The sequence below is a fragment of the Marmota marmota genome, unplaced genomic scaffold (genome assembly GCF_001458135.2).
Source record: "Marmota marmota marmota unplaced genomic scaffold, marMar, whole genome shotgun sequence".
Classification (NCBI taxonomy): domain Eukaryota; kingdom Metazoa; phylum Chordata; class Mammalia; order Rodentia; family Sciuridae; genus Marmota; species Marmota marmota.
Window position 1 is genome coordinate 24,636,387 of NW_026000108.1, and position 26,300 is coordinate 24,662,686.

At 34.7% G+C, this 26,300-nt stretch overlaps 1 protein-coding gene across 1 annotated transcript; it reads right to left on the bottom strand.

Moving 5' to 3' along the window:
• Positions 1-18,281: 18,281 nt before the first annotated feature.
• On the bottom strand, positions 18,282-19,654 carry LOC107138932. The gene has a single exon (XM_015481743.2). It carries the CDS (start codon positions 19,625-19,627, stop codon positions 18,584-18,586), a length of 1,044 nt encoding a protein of 347 aa, XP_015337229.2. The 5' UTR covers positions 19,628-19,654; the 3' UTR covers positions 18,282-18,583.
• Positions 19,655-26,300: the final 6,646 nt, after the last annotated feature.

The following is a 26,300-nucleotide window of genomic DNA, read 5'->3' on the forward strand; positions in this document are numbered from 1 at the left end:
AAAAAAAAAAAAAAAAAAAAAAAAAAAAAAAAGAATAAAAACTAAAGATTAATATGTGGGCATTTAGGTTGAAATTGACAAAGATGCAATTGAAAAAGGAACAGAGAGAGAGAAAAGGAATGGAGGGGGAGGGGAGAAAATGGAAGCACAGGGGAAAAGCAGGAAATAATGCAATGAAGTTCTTCTTAGATGTTTAAAATGGAAAAATCTATACAGCGGGCTTTATGGGTGACTGTGCCCAATGGTTAAAAAAAAAAAAAGCCAGCCCAGCCGGGCATGGAGGCACACATCTGTAATCCCATAAACTTGGGAGGCTGAAGCAGGAGAATTGCAAATTCAAAGCCAGCCTCTGCAAAAACTAGGCACTAAGCAGCTCACTGAGACCTTGTCTCAGAGATGGGGATGTGGTTCAGTGGTTAAGTGTCCTTGAGTTAAATTCCAGTATCAAAAAAAAAAAAAATACCATAAGATTTTCAACATTTTCTGTCTTTCCATTCTGTGCACAGATGTTCCCATGTGAAGAAGGTTTTATTATTAAAACTATATTAGGTATAAGTAAATCCTGGAGATATTAAAACTAGATCATTCCTTACTTGAATTTCAAGAGTTACTGCCACAAAAAGAATGCTTCCTTAAAAACCTGATGAAAAGTTCTATCAGATATTGCCTCAGTCAGATTGTTCTACACACATATTCTAACAGTGAACAGGAAAGTACTGTCTACTTAAATAGGTTTAAAAAATTGCTAATTATAAGAGAGTGTCAGCCTCTAGGACTTGAAAAATATAGATTCTCAAAGGCAAGTCTAGCAATATCCTTGCAGTTGCAAGACGGTTTGATGTCATCCTTCCCATATCAATGTGTAAATCTAAGTTTAACTCAAGTTGCTCACATCATATAGCAACTGATAGAGTTCAGAGTCTTAGAAACCATTTGGTATGAATACCTTCTATGCCTCGAACTGCCACAGTAAAATTTTAGTTCATTTTTTTTTCATTTACTTTATAAGAAAATTTTAAAAATTACATTACTTTATCTAATATGCTTATGCATGTATATAATATCAGCTATGGAGGAGATTTCAGGGACCACTTAGTCCAAATTATTATGGCATTCATGGAAAAAACAGTGGAATCAGAGAAGTAGTACATTCAATTTTTTATGCAAGTAATTTTTTAATGTCATTTTCCAAAGCCAAGAGATACCTCTTGTTTTTTCATTTATTTAAGATGTCATTCTCTCAAACACATGTTTTACAATTTTCTAAATTGTTCCGACTTTTATTTTCAAGAGAACTGGAAAAAAATCTACCATTAGTGTAGAATTTTCTCAAACACAATACAGAATTTTCGCTGTTTCAGGGCCTTTGCCCTTCTGTTTTTATTCCTGGAACATCTGTCTCCTAGATGATTTTTTTTTTCGTTGTTCCTTTGCTTCCTTCAGCTGTTGACACAAATATTATCCACTCAGAAAATTCTTCCTTCAGCCTTATATCTAAAATTGCCACTCTTCCACAGTTTTCTATGCAGGGCTATGACATCTGAAATCAGCTAAGAGTTATCTGTTACTGATTATTAAGAGTAGGTATAAATAAATAAATCCTAAACATATTACACAATACACGTTACATCCATCCAAAGGATGGGATACAGAGTTACTATACAATTATGATATATTACTATGTGTTAACATATAATATCTTTTAAGATATGTTACTATCTTATTTGATATGTTCAAATTTGTGTGAAAAACTATACAACACACACACACACTCATGTACACACTCCTATACATTTATAAACACATGTTATTCATGAAAAAATGCATGATTGATTTTGGAATGATATGATTTTCTTAAAGATGAATGCACTACTTTTGCAATGGAAGATCATTTGAAAAATAAATAATTTATTCACCCATTACAAATTATGAATTGAATAACTGTTATGTGCTAAAGAGTGTGAAGATAGAGCTTCTGGAATCTGTGGTTTTAGCTTCAAATTGGTGAATCCTAGGTGAGCCTCACATAAAAATTCTGACTTCAGTATATTGTGTTTTCTGGAGATATAACTCAGAATTTTCCTCCTTGCCTCAGAGATACCATCCTAGAAGGAGGAGAGGTACTAAACAATAAATAATAAAATATATGATATCTTAAGTATTCATAAAGATAACAATCAGAAAAATAAAAGGGAAATAGTACCTTAAAAGAAAGAGTAAAGAGTACTGAATTTAGACAGACTGACTGAGAAAAAAATTGAGTTGGTCAAAATTGAACAGGATCTGAAGAAAATGAGAAACTAAGATAAAGAAAGCAAAGGTGACAGGAATTCGGGGGCAAGGGAGATCAAGTTCAAAGTCTGAGATAGGAATATGAGTATGTGTTTTTAAAAATGTAATCGGAATGGCATGGCTATGGATAGTTCTAAGAACACTGTTAGAATACTCACAGGAAATTATACAGCATTTGCTTGGGAAAATAACCTGTTCTGATGTTGGGCAAATTAGACTATCTAGGTCAGGTTAAAAGAAACCTTCACATGACTGCCTGATACAGACTCACTTAATAGGATTCTACCATCTACTTGGGGCAATAGTTCCACAGTATAATAAAATGTAGTTTCTTTTACTTTGATTTTCTCTATTGTAATTTTGCATATAAGTTCCTTTGGATGAATTCATGGGGAAAAGTTATTTTATAGAGATCTATGTAGCTAAGAGATTCCTAGCCCTCTGATATAATTTTAATTACAATGAAAGATTTTCCAATACATAGCTTATAAGATGTATAATTGAAATTTTAATTTTAATTTAATACTTTTTGCAGTTTAAAAAGCTGTCAGTGAGATAATATTAATATCATTATGTCAGCTATGGTAGGATTGATTATGAGGTTATTATTATGTGTAACATTGATGCTGAGTTTATTTCATGTTGAACAGATGGTTGTATTATATACACACAATATTGAATTTTGGACTCTAAAAAGTTCATAGTAAAAAAAATGAGTTTAAGATAAAAATTCCAAGTGTGTTACATGTTCTATCAAATGGACTGATAAATTATTTTCACGCCTAGATAAAAATGAAAATTGAGTGAACAATGGATTGCAGAAGACATCAAAGAGGAGATTAAAAAATTCTTAGAGGTAAATGAGAGCACTGGTACAACATATTAAAATCTCTGGGACACTATGAAGGCAGTACTTAGAGGAAAGTTCATTATATGGAGTTCATTCCTTAAAAGAAGAAAAAGTCTACAAATAAATGACCTAACATTACATCTCTAAGTCTTAGAAAAGTAAGAATAAATCAACACCAAAAGTAGTAGAAGACAGGAAATAATTAAAATCAGAGCTGAAATCAATGAAATTGAAACAAAAGAAATAATTGAAAAAAAATGACAAAACAAAAAGTTGGTTCTTGGAAAAAATAAATAAAATTGATAAATCCTTAGCCATGCTAATGAAGAAAAGGAGACAGAAAACTGAAATCAATAATATGTGATGAAAAAGGAAATATCACAATGGACACTACAGAAATCCAGGAGATAATTAGACACTATTTTGAAAATTTGTAGTCAATAAAATAGAAAAATTTGAAGACATCAACAGGTTTCTAGAGACAAATGACTTACACAAAATGCATCAGGATGATATACACAAGTTAAGCAGATAAATTTCAAGCAATGAAATAGAAGACAACATCAAAATCCTACCAACCAAGAAAAGCCCTGGACCAGACGAATTCACAGCTGAGTTATACAAGACCTTTAAAGACTTAGAGTCCTCAAATTATTCCATGAAGTTGAAAAAAAAAGGGAACATTTCAAAACTCATTCTATGAGGCCAATATCACCCTCATTCCAAAGTTAGACAAAGATTACATCAAGGAAAGAAAATTTCAAAACCAATATCCCTGATGAACATGAATACAAAAATTCTCAATAAAATTTTGGCAAATTGAAAATAAAAACATGTTAAAAACATAGTGCTCCACAATCAAGTGTGTTGATCCCACTATCAGAGATTTCAATGTCTTTTACAGTGTGGTTTTCCAAGTACTACTAAACATACGGCAATAAAGAAAACTTTTGATAATCTTCAACATTTTCTTGGGATCTTGTCAACTAATACAGAAATGTGAAAATATTTTTTATCAAGATAACTTTATGAAAAGAGCCTTGCAAAACAACAAATTCTTGAACTTTTTAGTGTAAGTTGACAAACTGTAACTTGTAATAGTATGATTTTATAATTATAGCTATAATCTGTGTTCTCATTTAAGCCAAAGTGTTATTAAAGAAGAATTCATCAAATCAGAATGTCAATGCTGCTAAAAAAAATTTGGAGAATAAGAATAAAATAGTTGATTTTGCTTGTAGAATATGTATTACTTTAAAATACAAAAGGAGAACTTTGTGAACTCATCCAGAATCTCAAACTTTATAAGAAAACAAATTCTACAAAAAGACTTTCAAAAGAGGATTTCAAGGGGGGTAATGTGTATTTCATGTTGAAGCTGACAGGGCAAAGCTACCCCAGTGAACCCCAGAACATGAATTGCTGCTGATTACCATCTATTCTGAAGGGACATAGCAGAGGCAGAACATTTATTCTCCATCCTAGAAGAAAAATATTTATAAGGCTCAATGTATCTAAAAGCCAAAAGAATAACATATCATACCAGATGAACTGGTAGACTAAATGCAATCTAATATTTTTGTTATTTGACATTTCTCGCTTTGGAGGGGAGGAAGTGCTAGGGTTTGAATATGGTTTGTCCCACCAAAACTCATGCTAAAGTGTGGTTCCCCATCTAATGATGGTAGAAGGTGATAGGGCCTTTAAGAGCATCTGCGATCATGAAGGATACACCCTTATGTATGGACTACTGTTTTTATTGTGAAAATACTTTAGTTATCATAGAGTTCTGCCCTCTTTTCTGTCTTTACTTATACATTTCAACCAGAATGGAACAGCATGTGGCTCCCACCAGAAGCTGAGCCTTTCCACCCTCTAGGATAGTGAGTCCAAATAAACCCTTTATTAAATATAGTCTTAGGAATTCCATTGTACTAACAAAAAATCTACCAAGACATAAATGAAGAGGATATTGCATTGCAAAGAAAAAAAGGAAATTTTGTGATGAAACTTTCCCCATTAAAAAAAATGAGGAAGATGACTTTTAAATGGTATTTTCATAGCTCTGCAAGAGATATAGAGAAAAAGAAAATGTGTCTTACAAACTTAACGAATTTGCCATATCCAGGAGTACTTCATTAGAGGATATATTTTTCACTGTAAATGAATCAATTTCCTTTTAATCTTGCTTTTTAGTCAGGTGAGCTTTTTACATGTGAACTTACCCCTGATGAAAAGACACTTCTTGTCCCTCTGCCAAGAACTCTACCTTTGGCTGTACTGACATTCAGGGTCCAGAGATGCATCCACTTGGACTTTTTTCAGAGATATTCTCTAGGATTTTGACTTTAGCTATCCAAAGCTTTTCACTAATTTGCACTTATTGCATACATTTAATAAAAAATTCCTAAATCAATTCTTTAAAAATTAATAGTTTGCAAATAGATTCTGAAAAAACAATGATTTTTGAAATAAAACAAATGAAGCAAAAATTAATTACCATTTTACTATTAAATCACTTTGACTCATTTTTATAAAATGTTGAAACTGTAAAACTATGTTAAATGTAGAAAAACTTCTTTATATATTTGAAGTCTCATTTAATCTTTTCTTCTTCCTTATTCCTAAATAAATATATATCAGATCTAAATTATCAAAAGATACAGTCACTCCTGATATTGAGGAGCCTTCAGCATCTGCTTGAACAAAGGGCTTGCTCCTGCCAGGCAGGATAGAACTACCCTTGTCAAATTAGTTGCATTATTCCTTTTTGTTTTACACAAATTGTGTCAATTGCATTCACAAAAAAGTATAATTAGAAAAATAAAAATGACTCTCAACACTGAAAATTATACTTCAACTCCCCTGTACTAAATATCAAAGGCCAGATGGCATCTATAATAAAATACTATGATAAAATATGCAAACTAAGGAAAAATACATTATTTTTCTTGACTTATTCAATTTTCCTTGTCAAAAACTTATTTGTGTATAAAAAGTAGATCTTTTTAGAAAGAAAAGAAGGGTATGAATAATTAAAATATACATCTGGCTAAATCTCTCTGCAGAAATTTGGCTGTGCTTTATAACAGAACCTCTTTTACCCTTTTATTTGCAATAATGTCCTTTTATTTAAGCAAAGAAGAGGAACTTACTGCAAGAAAACAGAAAGACTGAGACCCCCAGTATAGTAGGCAGCAGAAAGATGGCAGGATGGTGGCAATCACGCTCCATAGGGCCACACATAATCTCCCATTCCTGCTTCACTGTGATTCAATCTTTGTTAATCAACTCTCTCTTCTTCTCGACTCACATCACAACTCACAGAACCTTATTCAGGACTTTCCAGTTACTGATCCAGACTGGCTGAGACCCAGATGATCAGGAGCCTCAATAAAGTGAATTACTGCTATTTGAAAACTTCTCTACCCATTTTTCCATCAGAATACTCAGGAAACTACGTCAAGGAAAGTCTAGTTCTTAGGTATATATAGCCAAGAGAAATGTGGATTTTTTTTTTTTTCAAATTTAAGCTAACTTTCCAAACAGATATGCAAAAACATAAAAATTATAAATATTTATGGGGTACAACATGATATTTTGGTATATGCATATATCATATAGCATTTGAACCAGGTTAAACCTCTCTAACTCCTTGATTTATTCTTTGCTAATGGTATAAACATTCAAACTTCTTTCTTCCAGCATTTTGAAATTTACAGTAGATTATCATTATCTGTAGTTATCTTACTATGTAGTTGCACACCAGGATTTCTTTCTCCTCTCTCACTGTAATTTAGAACCCATTGTACATTTTAATTAAAATTTTATTTAGAAATACTTATAGGTGTGTGTGTGTGTGTGTGTGTGTGTGTATAAAAATGAGGCTCTTTAATATATTTCCACTGGACTTTATATTGTGTATCCTATTAAAACATAATGATAAAACACAATATAATCTTTGCCTCATTGATTTTATGGGTTTGGGGAAAATACAAAAAACAATAACACTCAAATTAAAAATCGCATCTAGTTGAGTTAAATGAAGGGTATTATAAAGCTGCAATAGGGGACATGAGCCATTTTTGAATGGGGAATATATGCACTAAATTCTTATTACACAATGAATATGAAGAATACAAGTGTGGATAAGTCATACCTGCTAAAGATCTTGTCATTTTTGGAAGCATAGGATTGGTATTGACTCACCATAAAAATAAGAACAGATATGGAACACAATAAAACTAAAAAAAAATGTGTTTGTCAAATAAAAGATCAAAAGCTAAAATGATTGCAACAAAACTTTATATGTAGAAAAGTTAATGAAGATGAGTTATTTGAAGTTTTTTAAGTTTTTGATAAAATGACATAGTTTAGATTTGTAATACAATAGGGACTTCATAAATTATAATTTTCGTTTAAAACCCTAAACCAAAAAATTAGCTTTCTTTAATTCTAATATTTTAAAAGTAATACATATTGATAATGAACATTTCACAAAGACTTACTTTCATCTGTAGTCAAGGAGATTTCAATAGTCAGGTTTTTTCTCCCCTTCCTCATTACAATGTCATTTTTTATCATTAAAAGTAAAATACAGTGATGATTTTTTTGGGAGGTGATACTGGCAAAGCAAAGTTTGAGAATCATTTGGCAGGATTATCAAAATAGCAAATGCACAAAACTTTTAAACTTGAATTCTTACTATGTCTCTGTTCTAGAAAAGTACCAGCATGTTGTATAGAGTCATGTAAGAGCATATATATTCCAATAGAATTTAAAGCAGAGGGCTGGGGGTGTGGCTCTAGCGGTAGCGCGCTCACCTGGCATGCATGCGGCCCGGGTTCGATCCTCAGCACCACATGCAAACAAAGATGTTGTGTCCGCGACAAAGAAATAAATAAATTTTTAAAAAATTCTCTCTCTCTTAAAGCAATAAATAAAACAGAGAAAATTTCAAGATAAAACAATGTCTATCAATTTGAGTAAACATGTTTTATTGCATCTGCAATATAAAATTTCAAGAAGTAAAAAATGCAGAGTATACAGCGATGTAGATGTAAATATATAGTTATAAATTTAGACAGATATCTAGTTCCCCAGAAAATATTATATCCTATTTTAAAAGCAATTTTATTCTTACTATAGAACAGAGTACATTTATAATTGTGTGAATAAGTGTAGGTTTAGAAAAGACCGGAGAAAAGCCACTTAGTTCATACATATCCATTAACTGAACTCCTCTTTCATTTTCTTCACAAAACACACTAATCCTTCTCTGTATCTCCACAGAGCTTTCAAAACTCCTGGTGGTTCCACTTCTGAAAGAACTGTATTTCATTAATATTCTGACTTTATCCATGATACTTTAACAGAAATAGAGATCATATATATAATTTTAGCACAAGAAGAACATGCTCAATTTTAATAGTTAAGGGAGAAATAATAATTGAGCTATTTTATTACTATTTTTAATAACAAAATTTGAGTGATATACAAAGAAAGGCCTTTAGAATATGATGAGTCTTACATATATTTGAGAAGCAGAGTCAGCTCTACTCTAAACAACTATTTGTATTTTCAAAGTACTTCTAGTCTTCTCTGTTTGCAAATGTCATATATAGAATAGTGTATTGTGTTGTAGAAGAGAGAGAAATCTGCAGAGCTGGTTCTTGAATACCAGAGGAAGGATTTCAGTCTAGTCCAGAGTAACCGGAAGAAGTGTCTAGACTGAGGATAAAGATGGGTGGTTCAGCCAATTGAATAAATCTTCTCCAAAGAGAATCGCATGGCTTTCACAGAGTCTGGAATTTTAAAAGGGATTTGGATTCTCTTGTTCTTGCCTTGGTTTCTCATAGTTTCTCATATCCCCTTAAATTCTTTATTACCCTTTTGTACATCCCTCAGCTTAGCAAATTGTCTTTGTGAGTGTCATGACAACTTCGTCATAAGTATAGGATCATGACAACCTGGTCTATGACATGATCTGGAAACAATAGTTCCCTTAAGCAGTCTAATTAATAGTTGGAGAGGTTTAACCTATCAGTTCCTATTTTCCCAGTGAATTTCTTTTGAGAAAATGTTCTGTTACCCTCAGTCATGTTACTTGTGGGCTCCCTTTGATGTATATCTGGAGTCCTTTCTGTAAGTTACTTACTGCCCTTCATTTCCTGCCCCATCCACCTGCTCATGTATCTACCTAACATAGATATAATGGACCAAAACAATCTCATATTATATGTAACTAAAGTAGACAATTATTTTTTGAATTTAAGAAAACTCCTAACAATTGTCTTGCCAAATATCTCAGATAACAAACCAAGTCACATTTAGTAAAAGCACTTTCTACAACATATAGAATAGAGCTTCAACTAAGCAAGTGTAAAGGAGCTACATACACTCAGAAACACCAGTGATTGTGTTGGTACTGTGACTTCACACTCTTTTCTAAAGGGAGGCTTTAGCTTGCAGAACAGTAATAAACAGGAGAAGTGTGGAAGATGAATAAAGACTGATGACTATGAGAATGAGGATTCTCTTAGAAGAAAGTACTTGATAAAACAGTGGATTTCAAAATCTGTAGACTAATTTTGAATCTACCATAGCCACCATATTACCTCACAATTTGAATTTTTCACCAAATAGTGAAATTGTGTCACATTGAAAGAGTTCTTGCAGGAATGTGGTGTTGCAACCTGAATGTTTTGCCAGTGATTGTTTATGATTGAACTAAAACTCCTCAGATACTTCCCTGTAAGGCTGTGCCATCATCATTTATTTTCCATGATTTTGAAACAATACATTTGAGGTTGCTGTTTTGTATTCAGAATGTTATCCAAGAGAATGACTACATGAAATGTGCTGTGAGAAAGGGGAAAGATTCAAAGTTAGAGGATATAGGTTTGTGTTCTAAATCTGATCTTTATTATTTGTGGTTCAAGGCCAGTTTATTAATTTTACTGTATCATAGTTTTTTAAGTCATATTTTTAAAAATTAAAGGCATGAAGAAAGGGAGCACATTAAAAGGTTTATAACTTTTACAATTATTACATCACTAGGACATCTTTCCATTGAAATAGTTCACCTCTACAAGATGTTTAGCAAATTTTTCAAGGATGTGGATAAGGATAACAAAAATCTTTCAAGTACAATTAAAGAAAATTTAGATTTAATTTCACATAAAATTATTAACAATTAGAGATAAGGTAAGAAATGTTTGATACCCTGACTAAACCTCATTGTTTCTATCACAGATATCTCCTGCATTACATCTACTGTGTGTTCTTTAAGAAGAGTTTGTGACCTGATGTAGCAAATGGGTAGTGACTTAAAAAATTCATTCGGGGACATTGACATATTTTTTTGTCCATTAGAATTTGTAATTTCAATCACATATGGTGTTTCCTAGAGCTTAATTGCTTTATTTTTGAATACTCATGATTTTTACATCTTAAAAAGACAAGTTCAACCATGGCATAAATTATTAAAACATTTCATGATATCATGTATTTTGAAACAAAATGTATAGAAAGAAAAATAATCAATAAAATTGGCAGCATCTCTTCCATATATATTGATAGATTTTATTTAGCCAGTATCTGCTAACATCACTCCTATGGTACAGAACTGAAATTTGCTGAATAATCTGCTCTTTGACAATGTCCTGGTGATAACTTTTTAAGTATTTACATCTGTAATGTGGTTTATGTGCATTTCTACTCACTTACATTGCATGTTTGTTAAATGAGAAAAGCATAGGAGGGTAAGAGAGACACTAAAGTCACCTATTTTCAATGAGTTTTCTCAGCAGGCGTGACCCAAAACTTGAATTGCTATAATATGTCTACAGCTTTTTTAGTGTAAAAGCTATTGTTAACCTCATAGTCATCAAAAAGAGAGAACAAAAACTGACATCTTGAAAACTGTGTGTGTTGAATTGGTTCATACAAGTATTTTCTTCCTAAGTATAAAGAAAATTGAATAAAGAAATCTTCTAATACTTTGAAGGAAAAGATATCTTATTTAAAGCAGGACCTTATTTCCTCAAATAATCTAAATTTCAGTTTTCTGAATAATCTGTATTTGTTTTGAAAATATATAATTTTGTTTGTCTTCAGCTGTTATGGATTCTTTTCAACATATCATGTGGAAATAAACCATGATGGAATAAATCTATTATTTCAAATGTTCTACTGATCTACTATATTTCTAGACCTTTAAAAGTGTTACTTTAAGAATTTAGAAAATAGGGCCTGGAGTTGTAGCTCAGTGTTGGAACACTTGCCTCAAACATGTGAGGCACTAGGTTTGGTTCCCAGTACCACATACAAATAAGCAAATAAAATAAAGGTTCATCAACAACTAAAAAATATTTTTAAAAAGAATTTGAAAATAGAATGAAATTTTATATATATGAGGAAGATAAGCAGTTTATAGCATGATGTTACTGATCAAAATAGAAATGTGATTAAAATATTCCTTTTTTCTGTATTCAAGCATAGCTTAATAAGAATCATTTGAAATTGAAATAGACTTTAAGTACAAAGTCATTAATATCACTTAGTTAAGGGTATTTAGAATAATGATAAAAAGTTTTAAAACTTAGAACTTTCTCTTTTAGTGTTTTGCATTTATTAATTAAGCATTAAGCTCTCACAATAATGTATTATTTCTGTATTAGAAACGTAGGGAAAGAAAAACACATAGTTATTGTCACTAATTAAGTAAAATTATATTAACAAATGTGTATGAGGTGGTATGCTGGGAGCCATTAGCCAAGTAGGTATGACAATTTCCTTGCCAGCGTACCCCATGTTGCTGACATTTTGCTGTGACATTGAATGTAGTTGACCTTGCTCAAGGACCAGGGCGGATTAGGGTGTTCCCGGTTTAACATAATCGGGTTTAGGGCGTTCCCAGTTTAGGTTCCAGGTTTAAGGTTTAAGATTATTCCTGCTGGGAATAGGGCGTATCCTGCTGCCTGAGTTCCCCTTGAGTTCTCACGGGATTTAGACAGTATATTTTGGGAGACAGAAGCCCAGTGGAGGGGAATTTGGGAGAGAACGTGGATTTGGGCAGAGAACGTGGATTTCCCCAGAACGTGATTGTAGACGGCTGGTGTGAGTTCGGGAATAAAGAGTTGCTGTTTGAATCTACAAGCTGTGTGGTGGCTCGTGATTGTGTGCCCAGCCAGACTGCGGCATTTGGTGTATACATATGCATACCTATGTATTAATCACAAACCTTTTGTATCCTATCCTTCCTAGTCAAGTAGAAATAGTTTCATATTACCAGTTTTGGGAAAAAAATGCATCTCTGAGGTTCTTTTCATGTGTTGACAGCTTAGACTTTAGACATTAATAAGCAATCCCAAAGTAGCAACTTCCTAATTATTCTCTATTTCAACCTTTTATAGTTTTCCCATCCAAAAATTTATCAATAATCTGTTTTAGTCTTTCTTAAATCTTCCAAAAATATTTAATTTAATTTCACACAAAAAATGACTCTTATTTTAATCTTATATTTTAGAGGTTTGAATAGCATTTCACTAAATTCCTCCATCACTAGCATTTAACTAAATTCTCTATATTTGGGAATAAAAATCTGACTGAGCATAGGACTGGCTTTCTAGCAAAGTGTGTTTGTGTGTCATAGGCATCAGTCAATGGGCACACACACACACAAGGAATGGACATACCGAGCAGGAGTTGTTATTTAGCATCTTGTCTGTCTCTGTTTATTTGTCTTGCTCCAATTTATGCATAACAAGGTAAGAGTATAAATTTGACTGGAGCTATGCAAGTAAGTGTGTCATATCTTTAAATAAATAAACAATAATTTCTGTGTAAACATCTCATAAAGACCAAAGATTTTCTAGTCTTGAAGAAGCTGCTACAGACCAAATATTAAATGTAGTTGCTGAGATATATATATTATATTATATATATGTACATATATATATAATATATAATATATATATTATTGAGTAAATAACATTAATTGAGATACCATATTGTGTGTATGGAGCTAAATTTACAGTTCTGATTCTTTTTATTTCTCTCTCATTTTTTACAAATTAGTCATTGGACTTTGGAAAATATCCACAGACATTGAAGACTCTTACTATTTCCTTTTCTAAAGTTTTTAGCTGTTTTTAATTGATAAAATCAAATATATTTATAATGTCTATTTTAATCTTTTAAAGAATGACAAAAGCAATTCTGCAAATGCCTGTATATTTATCATAAATAATCCATTGAATTTTCAATGATTTGGAAACTAAAAAGCATGAGTTTCATATGCATATTTGCATACTTGGTTCTGAGAAACAAGAAATTTCATGACATCACCTGATTCAATAATCTTCCCATCGTTTTTCATGATATTAAAATTATTGTAGAATCTGAAACTTTGTCTATTATCAGTTTCAGTTAAAATTTGCTGAAGTTTTTGGACCTTTATGAATATACATGTTCTTATTTGGATAATGGAGGAAAACTATTAGCTCAACCTATTAAGATTTCTTTAAGAAGAAAAATGATTTGAAAATGTAAGTTATATTGAGATGCTAAATTTAACATGCATATGCAAGAGTAGCTTGAAAATAAGCACCCTAATAAACCCTTTAATGTTTCATGGACTGCATATCTCTTTCAATTGTTAAAATATGTCATTTCCTTTTATGAGTGCTTAGTACTTGAGATCTTTCTTGTAGTTTAGGTAATCTTGATGAGAGTTTAAGCCCGCTCCCATGATTAAAAGTCAAAGGAAGACAAAAAAAAACCCAGCATATTATATATTCATATTCCCAACATTAAAAAAGGGCCCAGTCTAGTAAAGAAGTGGCACTAGCTAACTTCAGTGTCAGAGAAAGCAGGGAGAGTGGGTCTTCACAGCTGCCTGGCATGTGACTTGGTTTCATTCTGGACATTAGCCACTGTGATTCCTAGCCATTTCTGTGCCTCATTCAACTATTTTATTATCATTTTTAGAGCTCTTAGAAAATGTTTTGGTTTCATATAATTTTTTAACCCTTCACCTATAAACAATTTGTGTTTGATGACTTCACATGTAAGCCAATCATAAGAGGCTGCATGACATAGAACTAAAATAAACATACACTTTCCTAGACATTAGGAAACAGTAAGGTGTCCAAGATGTACCATCAACTTGATCCAGGGCCTTGGAAAACAGCTGGCCACTACTTTTCATGTGTGACATAAAGAATTGTCTACATCACTCTTGGTCTATGTGTGCTTCCTAATAAGCATGACAATTTTCAGTGTAAACTTAAAATTTATAATGTCAACTTCATTTTATTCATTGTAGTTTTCTAAAAAAAAAAAAGAATTTCAGATGACAAAAAGTAAAATGAAGTTAGTTATAAGAAATGAAGGAAAGTAGAAGACTTATTACAGGAAGGTATTATTATTATTTTTAAAAAGTCCAGCTTGAGATAGAGGGAGGAAGGGAGAGAGGGAGACAAAGCTTGGGTGGTGAGTCCCTCACGTATATTAATATGATTAATATCATGACCCCTAAAAATCATAACTTTGCATTCAAATGGTGATGATAGATGCTAGTCTCAAAAATGTACATGAAATTAATCTTTCTGTCAGTTGTTTCCTAAATCAATCACCTTGACACCTGACAGAACAAAGTCTCCAACTGTGTTTTTTTTCTTATTCTGATATTAGTATACGTCTAATCAAAAAGTTGTTGATATGTTTCTTTTCTATTTTTGCAGTGATGAACGTGAAATAACAACTGCTGAATTAAGTTGTTGGTAAAAAATATTGTAAGGTTTTGAGAAAATAAAAATATTTCAGAAATATGTCATCTACCTGCCTTTGGTCAGCCATAAAGCAGGGATATTTTTCACTAACAATGAGCAAGATTTTAATTTACTGAGAGGGCAGACATTAATAAGCAGCTTGTCTTTTTTGTATACTTGGAGCACATTCAGGGAGTCACAAGTAAGTAATGTACAATATGAAATATATGAATTCCAGATCCAGTTTTCCCTTAGCTTTTTCTGTAGCTTTGGAAAAGTCATTTTCTCTCACTGAATCTACTATTCCATTTGTAAAGTGAGAATAATACAAATGCCTGTTTCTATTTTATATATTTATTTGTTTTAGTTGAAAAAGAAATAATGCAGATAAACATATTTTGTGAACTCTAACATGCTATGCAAAAGATGAAAATTAAAGCTTATAAAGTTGTTTCTTTGCTTTTCAAATGTGCCAAGACAACTATCATTCAATGGCTTTCAAGAGCACAAATCACTGATCAACATTTTACTTTTCAGAGAACAGGAAATCTAGTTGTGAAAATGAGTTCATTTTCTTTGTACAGAATACTCTGTAAAAATGCAGACCTGTTTAAAGAGCATCATTAAATGGTGTAAGGAAGACTTACCTGGCCCATATCCTATTCCCCAGGGATATGAACTTTCTGTAGGTTTCTTATGTATCTTTCTTATGCGAGTGCACTCTGTAGGGAACACAGTGGAAAGCTTTTAATAAATATTTAAGATTGTACAGAAATGTTTGAAGTGTCTGCTAATATACTGTTAAACACACCAAAAATTACAGAAATTCCCATATACTGTTTAAAGAACAACAACAACAAAAAAAAAACAATTAAAATTTTAAATGTGAGGAATAGCTTTAGCAATTATTCCCCAAAAGATTCCTGCTAGATATTTTGATGGTTTGTCTGAAATCTAAATCTTGAAGCCTTATGCTGAGATGTATAAAGTGGAAGAACACATAGAAATGTGATTCTCCACTTTATGCAAATCCCTTTGTGGTATATAAATGATTTCCTAGCCATGATTCACACAGTAAATAATTCACTTTCTCACCATATACTTTATGGGTGCTATACACACACTTTATGAGACAGCAATAAAAAATTCAGTAAGTTTCTTTCTTTGACCTCCTTTATTCATTCCTGGAAGGAACACATATACACTAAACAGATGCTATAGCAATTCTCTGTTTCATTGCACAGTGGAGGAACAGTATTTTTAAAAATCAAATCTTAGTGTTAATGAAGTTATAATATATAGGCTATGTGAACCAGTAATTTTCTAAACTTATAAAACAAAATCAATGCTCACACTATGCCAAGCATAATTTCATTGCTATGATATCCAGAGGCCATTTTATGGTCTCAAAATATATTAGGAACATCACTCTATCAACTGTCATTTTACTAAAATACATGAAGAAATAATCACCAGTAGAGAGTTCTTCATAGTGAATACAGCTTTTGAGGAACCTATATGATCATAAAAATATAGTTTTCATTCACATGCAATCTCCCCCACTACCTCTTAAAATTATTCCATTCCCTTATTTTCTTTACTGTCTGCATACTCAAGGATGCAATGAGGAACTATAGAACTAGGGTTGTGTGCTCTGACACAAAATACTATAAGCCAACTTTGTTCTGGTGAGGAAATTACAATTCAGTCAATGTCAATTTGTTTTCACATGGCTTAAAATCTTCCTTGTTTTGTATCATGGAAATCCTCTAAGTAGACCTATTTTATTTTTGTGGTTTTATATTATTATTATTATTATTATTATTATTATTAAGATGAGTGGATTACAAAAGATAACACTACATCTCACCACACAGTGTTGCCAAAGTATCCACAGTTCCCATCAATGCTTGGTCATCCCCACCCAGTCTCTACCTGGGCAAGGGCACATGTGCACATATATAGATAAATAAAGAATTTTAGGAGGTAAAATATATTTCAAAAAGTGCAGACTTTAGTGTTAGAAAATTGATCTTCAAATTCTAGTTATGCTAATGTTTTTTGCAGCTTTGAGAAACTATTATTTAAATGTTCTGAATACCAGATGGGTTCTGTAGTGGTTAAATGAGGTAATACATACAAGTTTTGTTCTAGTTTGTGTGAATACAATTAAATATTTTTTTCTAAAACATCAATTTTACCTTTCAATTTTTTTTGGTTCTTCATCCTTCTTGATGATTTGTTGCCCTGGACACATTGTGTAGTGATTAATCTGTCAGCTGTACTGTGGGTATCTCAATTTCTGTTCAAGGAATTATTTTACTCCACTGAGGTTTACATAAGATGAAAATTACATATTAATGTCAGAATGATCAAGGATTATAAGGGATTTAACATTCTTGGGCAGCCACTGAATTATGGGAATGTGATCATTGGTGGAAAAATTTCCCTATTCTCTTTCTTCTGAAACTCTGGGTACATTCTTCCTAGAAGTTTCTGACAAAATGAAACCTCAGCTGTACATAATGGATCAATTAGATAATTAACCATTGCAATATATTTTTCTCCTTCTGATCACCCAATCTCTTTCTTGCTCACTGGGATGATTTTTCTAATTAAATTCCTGTATGAAAGCCCTTTTTGCAATTTCTACTTTTGTGGATTGAAATATACTCAATACCAAGACAAAATTGTCAAAATTCTTAAGATTATTACTATAAACAATGGATTAAAGATAAAAATAAAAAGAATTAGCCCTCATATTGACCACACACACACACAAAAAAAACCCTAATCACTGCCATTCTTATTTTCATTCACTTTACCACCTGAAATAGCAGTATCTCACATCAAGTCCACAGACTCACTTTGAGAACAAGACAGGGACAGATATGATGCAGACTTCAGCACACAGTGGAAAAGGACCTTCAGAGTGAAGCTTCTTTTTTCTCAATGCTGTTTCTGAGAATCCTTACCCATTTCAAGGTTAATGAGTCTAGGCTAGTTACCTGAATGATGACCCAAGTCATCCTTGTCTGCCGCATCCGGCCAAAGGAGCCGAGTCCGGCGAGGGACGGCGAGGTTAAAGGACACAGGACACCAAGGTTCTTCATCCAGGAGACAACTTTTATTTTTTCTACCCCCCTATTATATATCCTCCCACCCTCAGGGTTAAGCACACACACACACACACTTTACAGGAAGCGGTCTCGAGCAGCCTTAGGCAGACTAGGTCAGGTTTTGCAGGTCGGTCATGCCAGGCCCAGCTGGGCCACTAATCAGCAGGTACAATCTGTCCCAGGCTCTCAGGAGGGCAGATAGACAGGAAGCCCACAGGGCTGACAGAAAGCCCACAAGGCTGACAGAAAGCCCACAAGGCTGATTCATACTTCAGTGGTACTCGCCTCCACATGCGGAACAAAGAGCAGGAAACTTACTCCCGTTCCAGGGCCAGGGGCTTCACCACAAGTCCCCCTTTTTTGTTTTTTGCAAAGTGGAGGCGGAATCAAGTGGTCCCTGTCTTAGGTCGTCCACCGCCCTCATGTCACTTACCCGTCTCTGGGGAGGCCCCGATCCCCTGTCTTAGGTTGTGACATGAGCGTAGAAGTTGCCCGTCTCTGGGTACCACAAGACAAACACACTGAAGGAGCCACTCCATGGGAACCAATTACATTTTTAAATGAGCAAGCCAGACCTGTGGAGAATCACCCTGTTCTAGAGCTGCAAGAGCCTGCACAATCATTGCCTTTTCTTGCGTATGGCGAGCTTTAAGGCGACAGAGGAGCCACAAGCAAAGGACAACACCGAAGCAACACATTGTCCCAAAAATGCCCACTCCCACCCATTCCTTGAAAAAGGAAAAGGCAGAGGACAGCCAACTGGTGAGTTGACTCAAAGTCACTGGTTCGACACGGGTGCTATTCAAAACAGCAATCTGAGTCAGTTGAGACTGGATCAAGCTTTCTGCTTCCAAGGACCAGGTTCCGGATAGATATTTTCCGATGATACGAGAAGCATTTCTGGAATCATTAAATCTGACAGAGGTTATGCATAAATGTGCACGTTGATCAATACAACCCAAATGTACCAGATCAGACAATTCCTCGACTTGAGCTTGAAGCAGATCTATCCTTTGATTAGCAGCCAAAATCCCAGATAAAATATGCTGATTGACTTTACTTTGGGATTCAAGTACAGTAGATGTTTGTTGAATAACTTGATTAATAGTGGCAGCAGTCTGTACTTGATTAGCCATGGCTACTCCAGCTGTAACAGCTGCGGCTGCAGAGATTGCAACAGCGGTAACTATAGCTGCCGTAATTCCAAAATCTCTACGCTGTCTTAGCAGCTTGACAAGAGGAAAATGGTCAGGATTGGCAGTAACAGGAATCGGCACAAAGGTTGGAATTTTCATCACTACTGCTACGGACCAAGAGGCATTCCAACATTCTGCCAGATAACAGGTGACATTAGAGCAGTTTAAAAAATCTTTGGTGGAGTCATTAGCCAGTAGAAACAGGAAAGGGGACTGGAGGCAAACTGAGGCAGGAGGCAGAGAGGCATTAGTAAATAAGGAGTTATAAGAACGAGGTGTGAAGCGCCTCCGGCCATTGTGAGTCCCATTGACGGACCCAGAAACATTGTGAAGCCAGTCCCGAGTTCCCAGTAGTTGCGCCACTGCGGAAATATCCGCCGTGGCCCCCCCGTGCATTTGCCACCAGCCACTGAAACCAGGCCCATCTATATCTTTACATGCTCGAATCATGTCATCTATACTTTTGGCCCGGGAGGACTTAATAGCATTTTGGCAGTAAGTATTAGCATTTTCATATGCCAGTTGCTTAATAAGTGGCATAGCCTGTTCCAGATTAGGGAATATTTTTCCAGCAGCCTGCATTAGGCGGGCTATAAAATCCGAATAAGGTTCAGAGGGCCCTTGAGAGATTTTGGAAATCTTTGTTTCAGTCTTAGAAACGGGCAGAGCTTTCCAGGCGTGGACCGCAGCTGAGGCTATCTGCGCATAAACACCCGGATCATAATTAATTTGTTGCTCTATGGTGACATACTGCCCACTTCCCGTTAACATTTCAACATTGCGCCCCTGATGGCCCGCATTTAGGTTAATCTGAGCCAGCTCGCGGCACCTTTCATGATACTCACTTTTCCACAGTAAGAAATCCCCTCCAGATAAAACAGCCCTGCAAAGTTGCTGCCAATCATTAGGTATCAGCTGATTGGCTGAGAAAGACTCAAAGAGGGTCAATGTGAAAGGGGCATGAGGTCCATAATTAATGACCGCCTCCTTGAGTTGTTTTATGTCCTTGAAGGCTAGGGGAACATGGGCTCTAGCCGGCTGTCCATCAGCATCGGCATTTTCAATAACCGGGAAAGTTTGAGCCACTCCAGAGCCCCAATGGACCCCCGCCCGTCTAGTTGGGGCACCCTCATTCCACTCGGGATTATAAGGTGGAGGTGCGACAATTGAGGGGGCCGTAGGCACCCTTACATTTGTCCTTTTAAGGCGATGCTCTAGTTCCTCTATTTCCCTCTCCAGTCCCTCCTCTTCCTCAGAGAGGGAACTGAGGTCCTCAGGATCATTTTTGGACTTAGAAATCTGGAGGCGTTTCCTGCCCCCCGAGCCCGAGTCCTCAAGAGGGCCCTCATCCTTTAAGGATTCTGCCATTTGCTCTTCCTGGACCTGATTGAGGGCCTGTTCACATTCAGCTAATTGTTCTTTGATCTTCACTTTGTCTGTCAATAAAGCATCCTTCACTAATCTCCATAAGGAAAAGGTGGCAATCGGGACACTGTCCGAGCCCCGGTCCCTCAATAATTTCTGAAGGTCATGTCTCACAAGGTCCCAGTCACTATTATTAAGAAATCCTCCTGTCAGAAACCAAGGACAAGCCTGGGCAATAACTTCAACGAATTCGGTTGCAGTCTTAGTTTTTATACCTGTTCCTTGTGTATTTAACAGCTCTTTCAGTTCGTTGGCCAGACGAACCTTTGCTGTTGAGTTTCCCATGGTACGTACCCCTTCCTTTTTTCTTTTCTTGTAGATCAATCCTCCCCCTTCTACCCTTTAGAAGGTGAGCCCCGTCCGCTTACCCCTGCTTTCCGGATCTCGGTGGGGACCTCCAATTGCCGCGTCCGGCCAAAGGAGCCGAGTCCGGCGAGGGACGGCGAGGTTAAAGGACACAGGACACCAAGGTTCTTCATCCAGGAGACAACTTTTATTTTTTCTACCCCCCTATTATATATCCTCCCACCCTCAGGGTTAAGCACACACACACACACACTTTACAGGAAGCGGTCTCGAGCAGCCTTAGGCAGACTAGGTCAGGTTTTGCAGGTCGGTCATGCCAGGCCCAGCTGGGCCACTAATCAGCAAGTACAATCTGTCCCAGGCTCTCAGGAGGGCAGATAGACAGGAAGCCCACAGGGCTGACAGAAAGCCCACAAGGCTGATTCATACTTCAGTGGTACTCGCCTCCACATGCGGAACAAAGAGCAGGAAACTTACTCCCGTTCCAGGGCCAGGGGCTTCACCACACTTGTCATCCCAGGTGACAACCACCAGACATTTGAATGAGACCATTCTGCATGATTCATTTCTTACTGAGCCACCATCTGACCACAGAGATGAACAAGGTTGGACAGAGCAAACAAATCCTTTATAGTTCATCAAGATAATTGTGAAGAAATAACTGTTGTATCAGACCCACATTTAGGGGCAGCTTGATATGCAGCAAAATCTCACCAATATAGAGATAGTCTATGTTTATTACTGTTACTTTTTTCAGAAAATATGACTGAGATTCAACCTATTTTTCTGAAAATGAGACTATTGGAATTTAATTTAATTAACATATCTAGCTTCATTAGGCTTGCTACATATTTTCCTGTGTTTTCATTCTTAAGTTTTAGATATATCTCCAGAAATATCTTCTTCTGTATTCTCCTCCCATATTGCAGTCAAAGTTATTGAGTGTTACCAAACATAGCAGAAACATTAGTGTATCCATTTATATGATTAGGTTCCAAGACGCATTTTTTTTTCCTTGAGTTTACTCCCCTCTTTGTATTTACAGCTATAATATAAATCTTCATTCATCATTCATTCTTAGGGGAGGTCAACTATCTACCACATCATAAAGACACACAAGAAGACTAAGGAGAAATCCAGGTGGTAAGGAAATGAGCTGTCCAGCCCAGAGCTCTCAGAAGTTGAGGCCGCCACAATCATGATAAATTCATTTTGTAGTGGATTCTTCCTAAAGTGAATGTGCTCATAACACTCCTTGAGTGTAACTTCAAAACAGATAGTTTAACCAGTTTTCACACATAGAAACCATGTGTATCCAGTCTCTTTCTCTTCTTATCACAACTTTTGCTATATAAAACTACATTCAACTAATTTCCATTCATATATTTATTCACATATATATTCTTGGATTCATTCCAGAGATGTTTAGCCTATAATTTATTGGCAATTAAAATATTTCCAGAAAAAGTATCTCTCCTAGAATACTGGGTTTTCCAGAGAAATAATTTTTCATAGAAGAAACATTAGAATTTCCCTCTCAGAGAAAGTAAAGAATGACAAGGAAGTATTTTACAATAGCCAAGATGTCATATCCCAGAAGGTAAAAACAAGCCAATACCCCCTCAGAGTGAAAAGACAAGCTGAATTAGCCCTCATATTGACCACAAAAAGTTTGAAACATGTGTCCCGATCTCTTTTTGAGTCTTTCTACATGATTATTAAACCATTATTTCAGAAACTCTTCTTCAGGAAATTAAAAAAAAATTGTGTCACATCATTGTTAATGCCAAAGTTTAGTGACTGTTGTGGAATTGTGGTACCAAAGTCTGAATAAGATGACATGCGTGATCCTTGCTGAGTGTGCTACTGATCAGTTTGCTCTGCTCTGAAGAATAACCAGCCTGATGTAGTCTGCTCACACACAGAGCTACAAAAGTGACAGCAACACCTTAAAAATCAAATAGAAAGCTTAAAATGTAAACTTTTGAATACTTTTCCATTTAGATCTACCTTTGTCTTTTCTTCCACTCATTCCTAGAATGTACCACAAGAAGATTAAATCTCAAAGATAAAAAATTCATTTTCAGAATGTGTTTCCTTGGTGTATTAAAAGCATATCTGAAAACTCTGTTTTCTGGTTACATGTTATTTTCCCTTATCATTCAACAACTATAATATTAAGAAAATTTACTGTGTAGCCTCAGGACTTGGAAGATTGAGCCAAAATGTTTTATAATTATAGATGTGGGGATGCTATTTGAAGCTAGTCAAATTATGTTCATTGAGGTATACTTTACTACTTCAACTATGTGAAGTATAGAAAATTAAATATGAATATTTGATAATACATTGAAAGATCCATACTCCAAGAAGTATGAAAATTATGTTCATGCCTAAATGAAATTTTGATAACAGTATGTACTTCTTTTTTACAAAACTTCTCTTGCCTCCTTGCAAGCAGAATTATTTTCTCATCTGAGTTCTTATAGTACTTTCACAGACCCCCCTTTACAGTACAGCTTGCTTTTATATGGCTTTTTCCCCTAGATAGTGACTGATTTGTGAGTAAATATCTGTTTTGTTTTTTAAATCCCAAACACATCTCATTGCCCAATAATTTATTAGACACTTAGTGAATAGTTAATTATCCTGTATTTTCTCTATTGTGAGTTGTCCCATGGTACAGTGTTGGAGAGGGAATAGAAAATTAAAGAGTGAAATTGAAACATGTCAAGGAACGGTAACAGGAAGATGAGGAGATGGGTCTAGATAAAAGGATGAAGCACAAAATATGCATTGCAGCACAATGTATTGGCAGATCTATAGGACATGACTTTATTATGTACTTAGTTTCCAACAGGAATTATGCAAGACACAGCACACTAATAAAGAAAAATCACTGTCTTCAGTCAACCCATTCATGTTGCCTATGATTCCAGCCACAAGGACTACCTCTTTTGTGTCTATATTCTGTCCCTGGCTTGCATCCTTCCTGGATTGATGACAGGTCCTGTCTCTCTTCTTAATAAATGTGTTCTCTACATAAGTTAGAGAAAGTCATCTTCTGTTTTTATCTGAGAATTTTGCTTGAGGTAGGCATCCTGATAGGTTTTAAGGCAAAATCCACCTGTCTCAAGTACTAGACCTGAGGTGCAATGTAGAGATTATTCATAAGAGAGAGAAATTTTGTCAACTCATTGCTATATAATAAACAATATATAGCAAAATGTATTGCAGCACATATGTTGATAAAAAAATGTATGAATAAATGTGTGGGTGAAGAAATGAATAAATGAATTACCAGAGGAAAAAGCAGAAGAGATTTCTGTTGCACTCAGCTCACACAAATTATAGTTAAATATTCCCCCTTTTCTGATGTAATTCCATAGAGTACATAAAGCAGAAAGAAATATTCACGGGCTTTTTAGACAGGGAAGATTTATTTTACTAATTAACTGAATCCAATAAACTCATATGCTTTTGTCCAAGAAGAAGCACAATACTTATCACACAGGAAGTACAATTTTTTTCCCAGATTGAAACAAGTTCAGGTCTGTGAAATTAAAAGAAAAAATAACTTTACATCTACAAGAAAAAATGTACTTTGTCATAAAGTGGTTTTGATTTGTAAAGGATATCCTTATTCTTGAAATGACTTAGACTATGAGTTCCTCTCTCTATCCAAGATTGTCAATATTTTCAGGATCAGTGAAGGATCAAATTTTACTTTGCTTGCCAACACACAAGTGAGCCTGCCACAGTTTCATAGGCACCAAGAGCTTGATTTCAACACATTTGCTAATCTAAACTCTCCTACTTCCTATTGGATGTTTTTCACTTAGATATTTTCAGACTAGATCAATTTAAATATAGTTCAAATCAGCCTGATTTTCCCAGCTGTGAAAGAAAGTCCTTCTTCTGACTTGCTTCTTTTTATAGTACCATAATTCTAAAAGTTCTTGAGTTCAGGATAGTAGAAATGCAATGGATATATTTCTTCTGACTCCTTTTATCTAATCAGAGGATTCTCCCTTGTGCAATATGTATTTCATCAGGACATGTGGTGATTATTATACTCTGACAAGTATTTGTGAAATTTTCCCCAAGTTTTGCTTTCACCATTTCTTTTTCTTATTTAACTGGCTCCCTGAATTTCCAAGAATGAAGTCTGATTTTCATAATGCATTTACTGATAGTTATTTTTTATCCACATTAGCTATTATAATCTGCTATAAGATTTTTGTTTTGTGCATCTGGAGAGACAATATTTTTTTTTTCTTTTGGTTGTTTCAGTACTTCTACCACTTCTTTGGGAAAACCCAGCCCAGAGTTGTCACATATTTGTTGGAACACAGCCCTCTATGATCTCTGCACCTTTTGAATCAACTATGATCTGAACTAACTTTTTAAGGGTATTTGTTGAACAAACCACCTTTCAAGATAAAGTGTTTGTTTTCAATGAAGAGAGATATGTTTCCTAACCACTATTACAAAGATAATGTCATTTTTCAAGGAAAAAGTTAACTAGATTGGTTAGCAGGTATTTGCAAAGAATTAGGCCTTCTTAATCTCAGGGTTGCTTGGTGTGTCCCAAGTCCATTGTTTACAAAACATCCATAAGGGTTGCTCTGCATTATCTCATGAGACTTGTAGAGAATATCTCATGCTGCCTGATGTGCTATGAGTAGTAGTGACCTTTGTCTCTGACCCAGTAGCCTCATACCTTCTATCAGCACCTATAAAACTGTGACAGGTGAACTTGGTGGTTGGCAAGTACAGTGAGATGATAGTCCCTTCAGAGTTCTTGGCACTATTTATGATCACTTAGGTCATGCAGGTGGAATGTAGGCTTATTTTGTAATTTTATGGGTAAATTTATTTTTCACATGAATTTTAATATTAAAAACTCAAATGTAAGAAATGTAACTTATAGATAAATCACCAAGCAAACAATACAGGAATTCAAATGGTCTTCCACCATTTCATTTGCTCCCACCCACTGTAGTATAATGTTCATGAAAACCAGGACTTGTCATGGTTAATTTTCAAGCCTACTTTCTTTAAAAAAATGTTAGTAAAATAATAAATGCTTTAAAATTATTGATGAGTGAATGATTAGAAACTCCTGACTATAAGTTAAACACACACACACACACACACAAACACACACACAAAGATACAATGAAAACTACAGAACCCTAAAAAGAGAAGTAGAAGAAGATCTTAGAAGATGGAAAAATATACCGTTCATGGATAGGCAGAACTAACATCATCAAAATGGCAATATTACCAAAAGTTCTCTATAGGTTTAATACAATGCCAATCAAAATCCCAATGG

Coding starts and splice junctions, on each gene's coding strand:
- LOC107138932 (XM_015481743.2), bottom strand. CDS start 19,627: ATGCACGGGGGGGCCACGGCGGATATTTCCGCAGTGGCGCAACTACTG.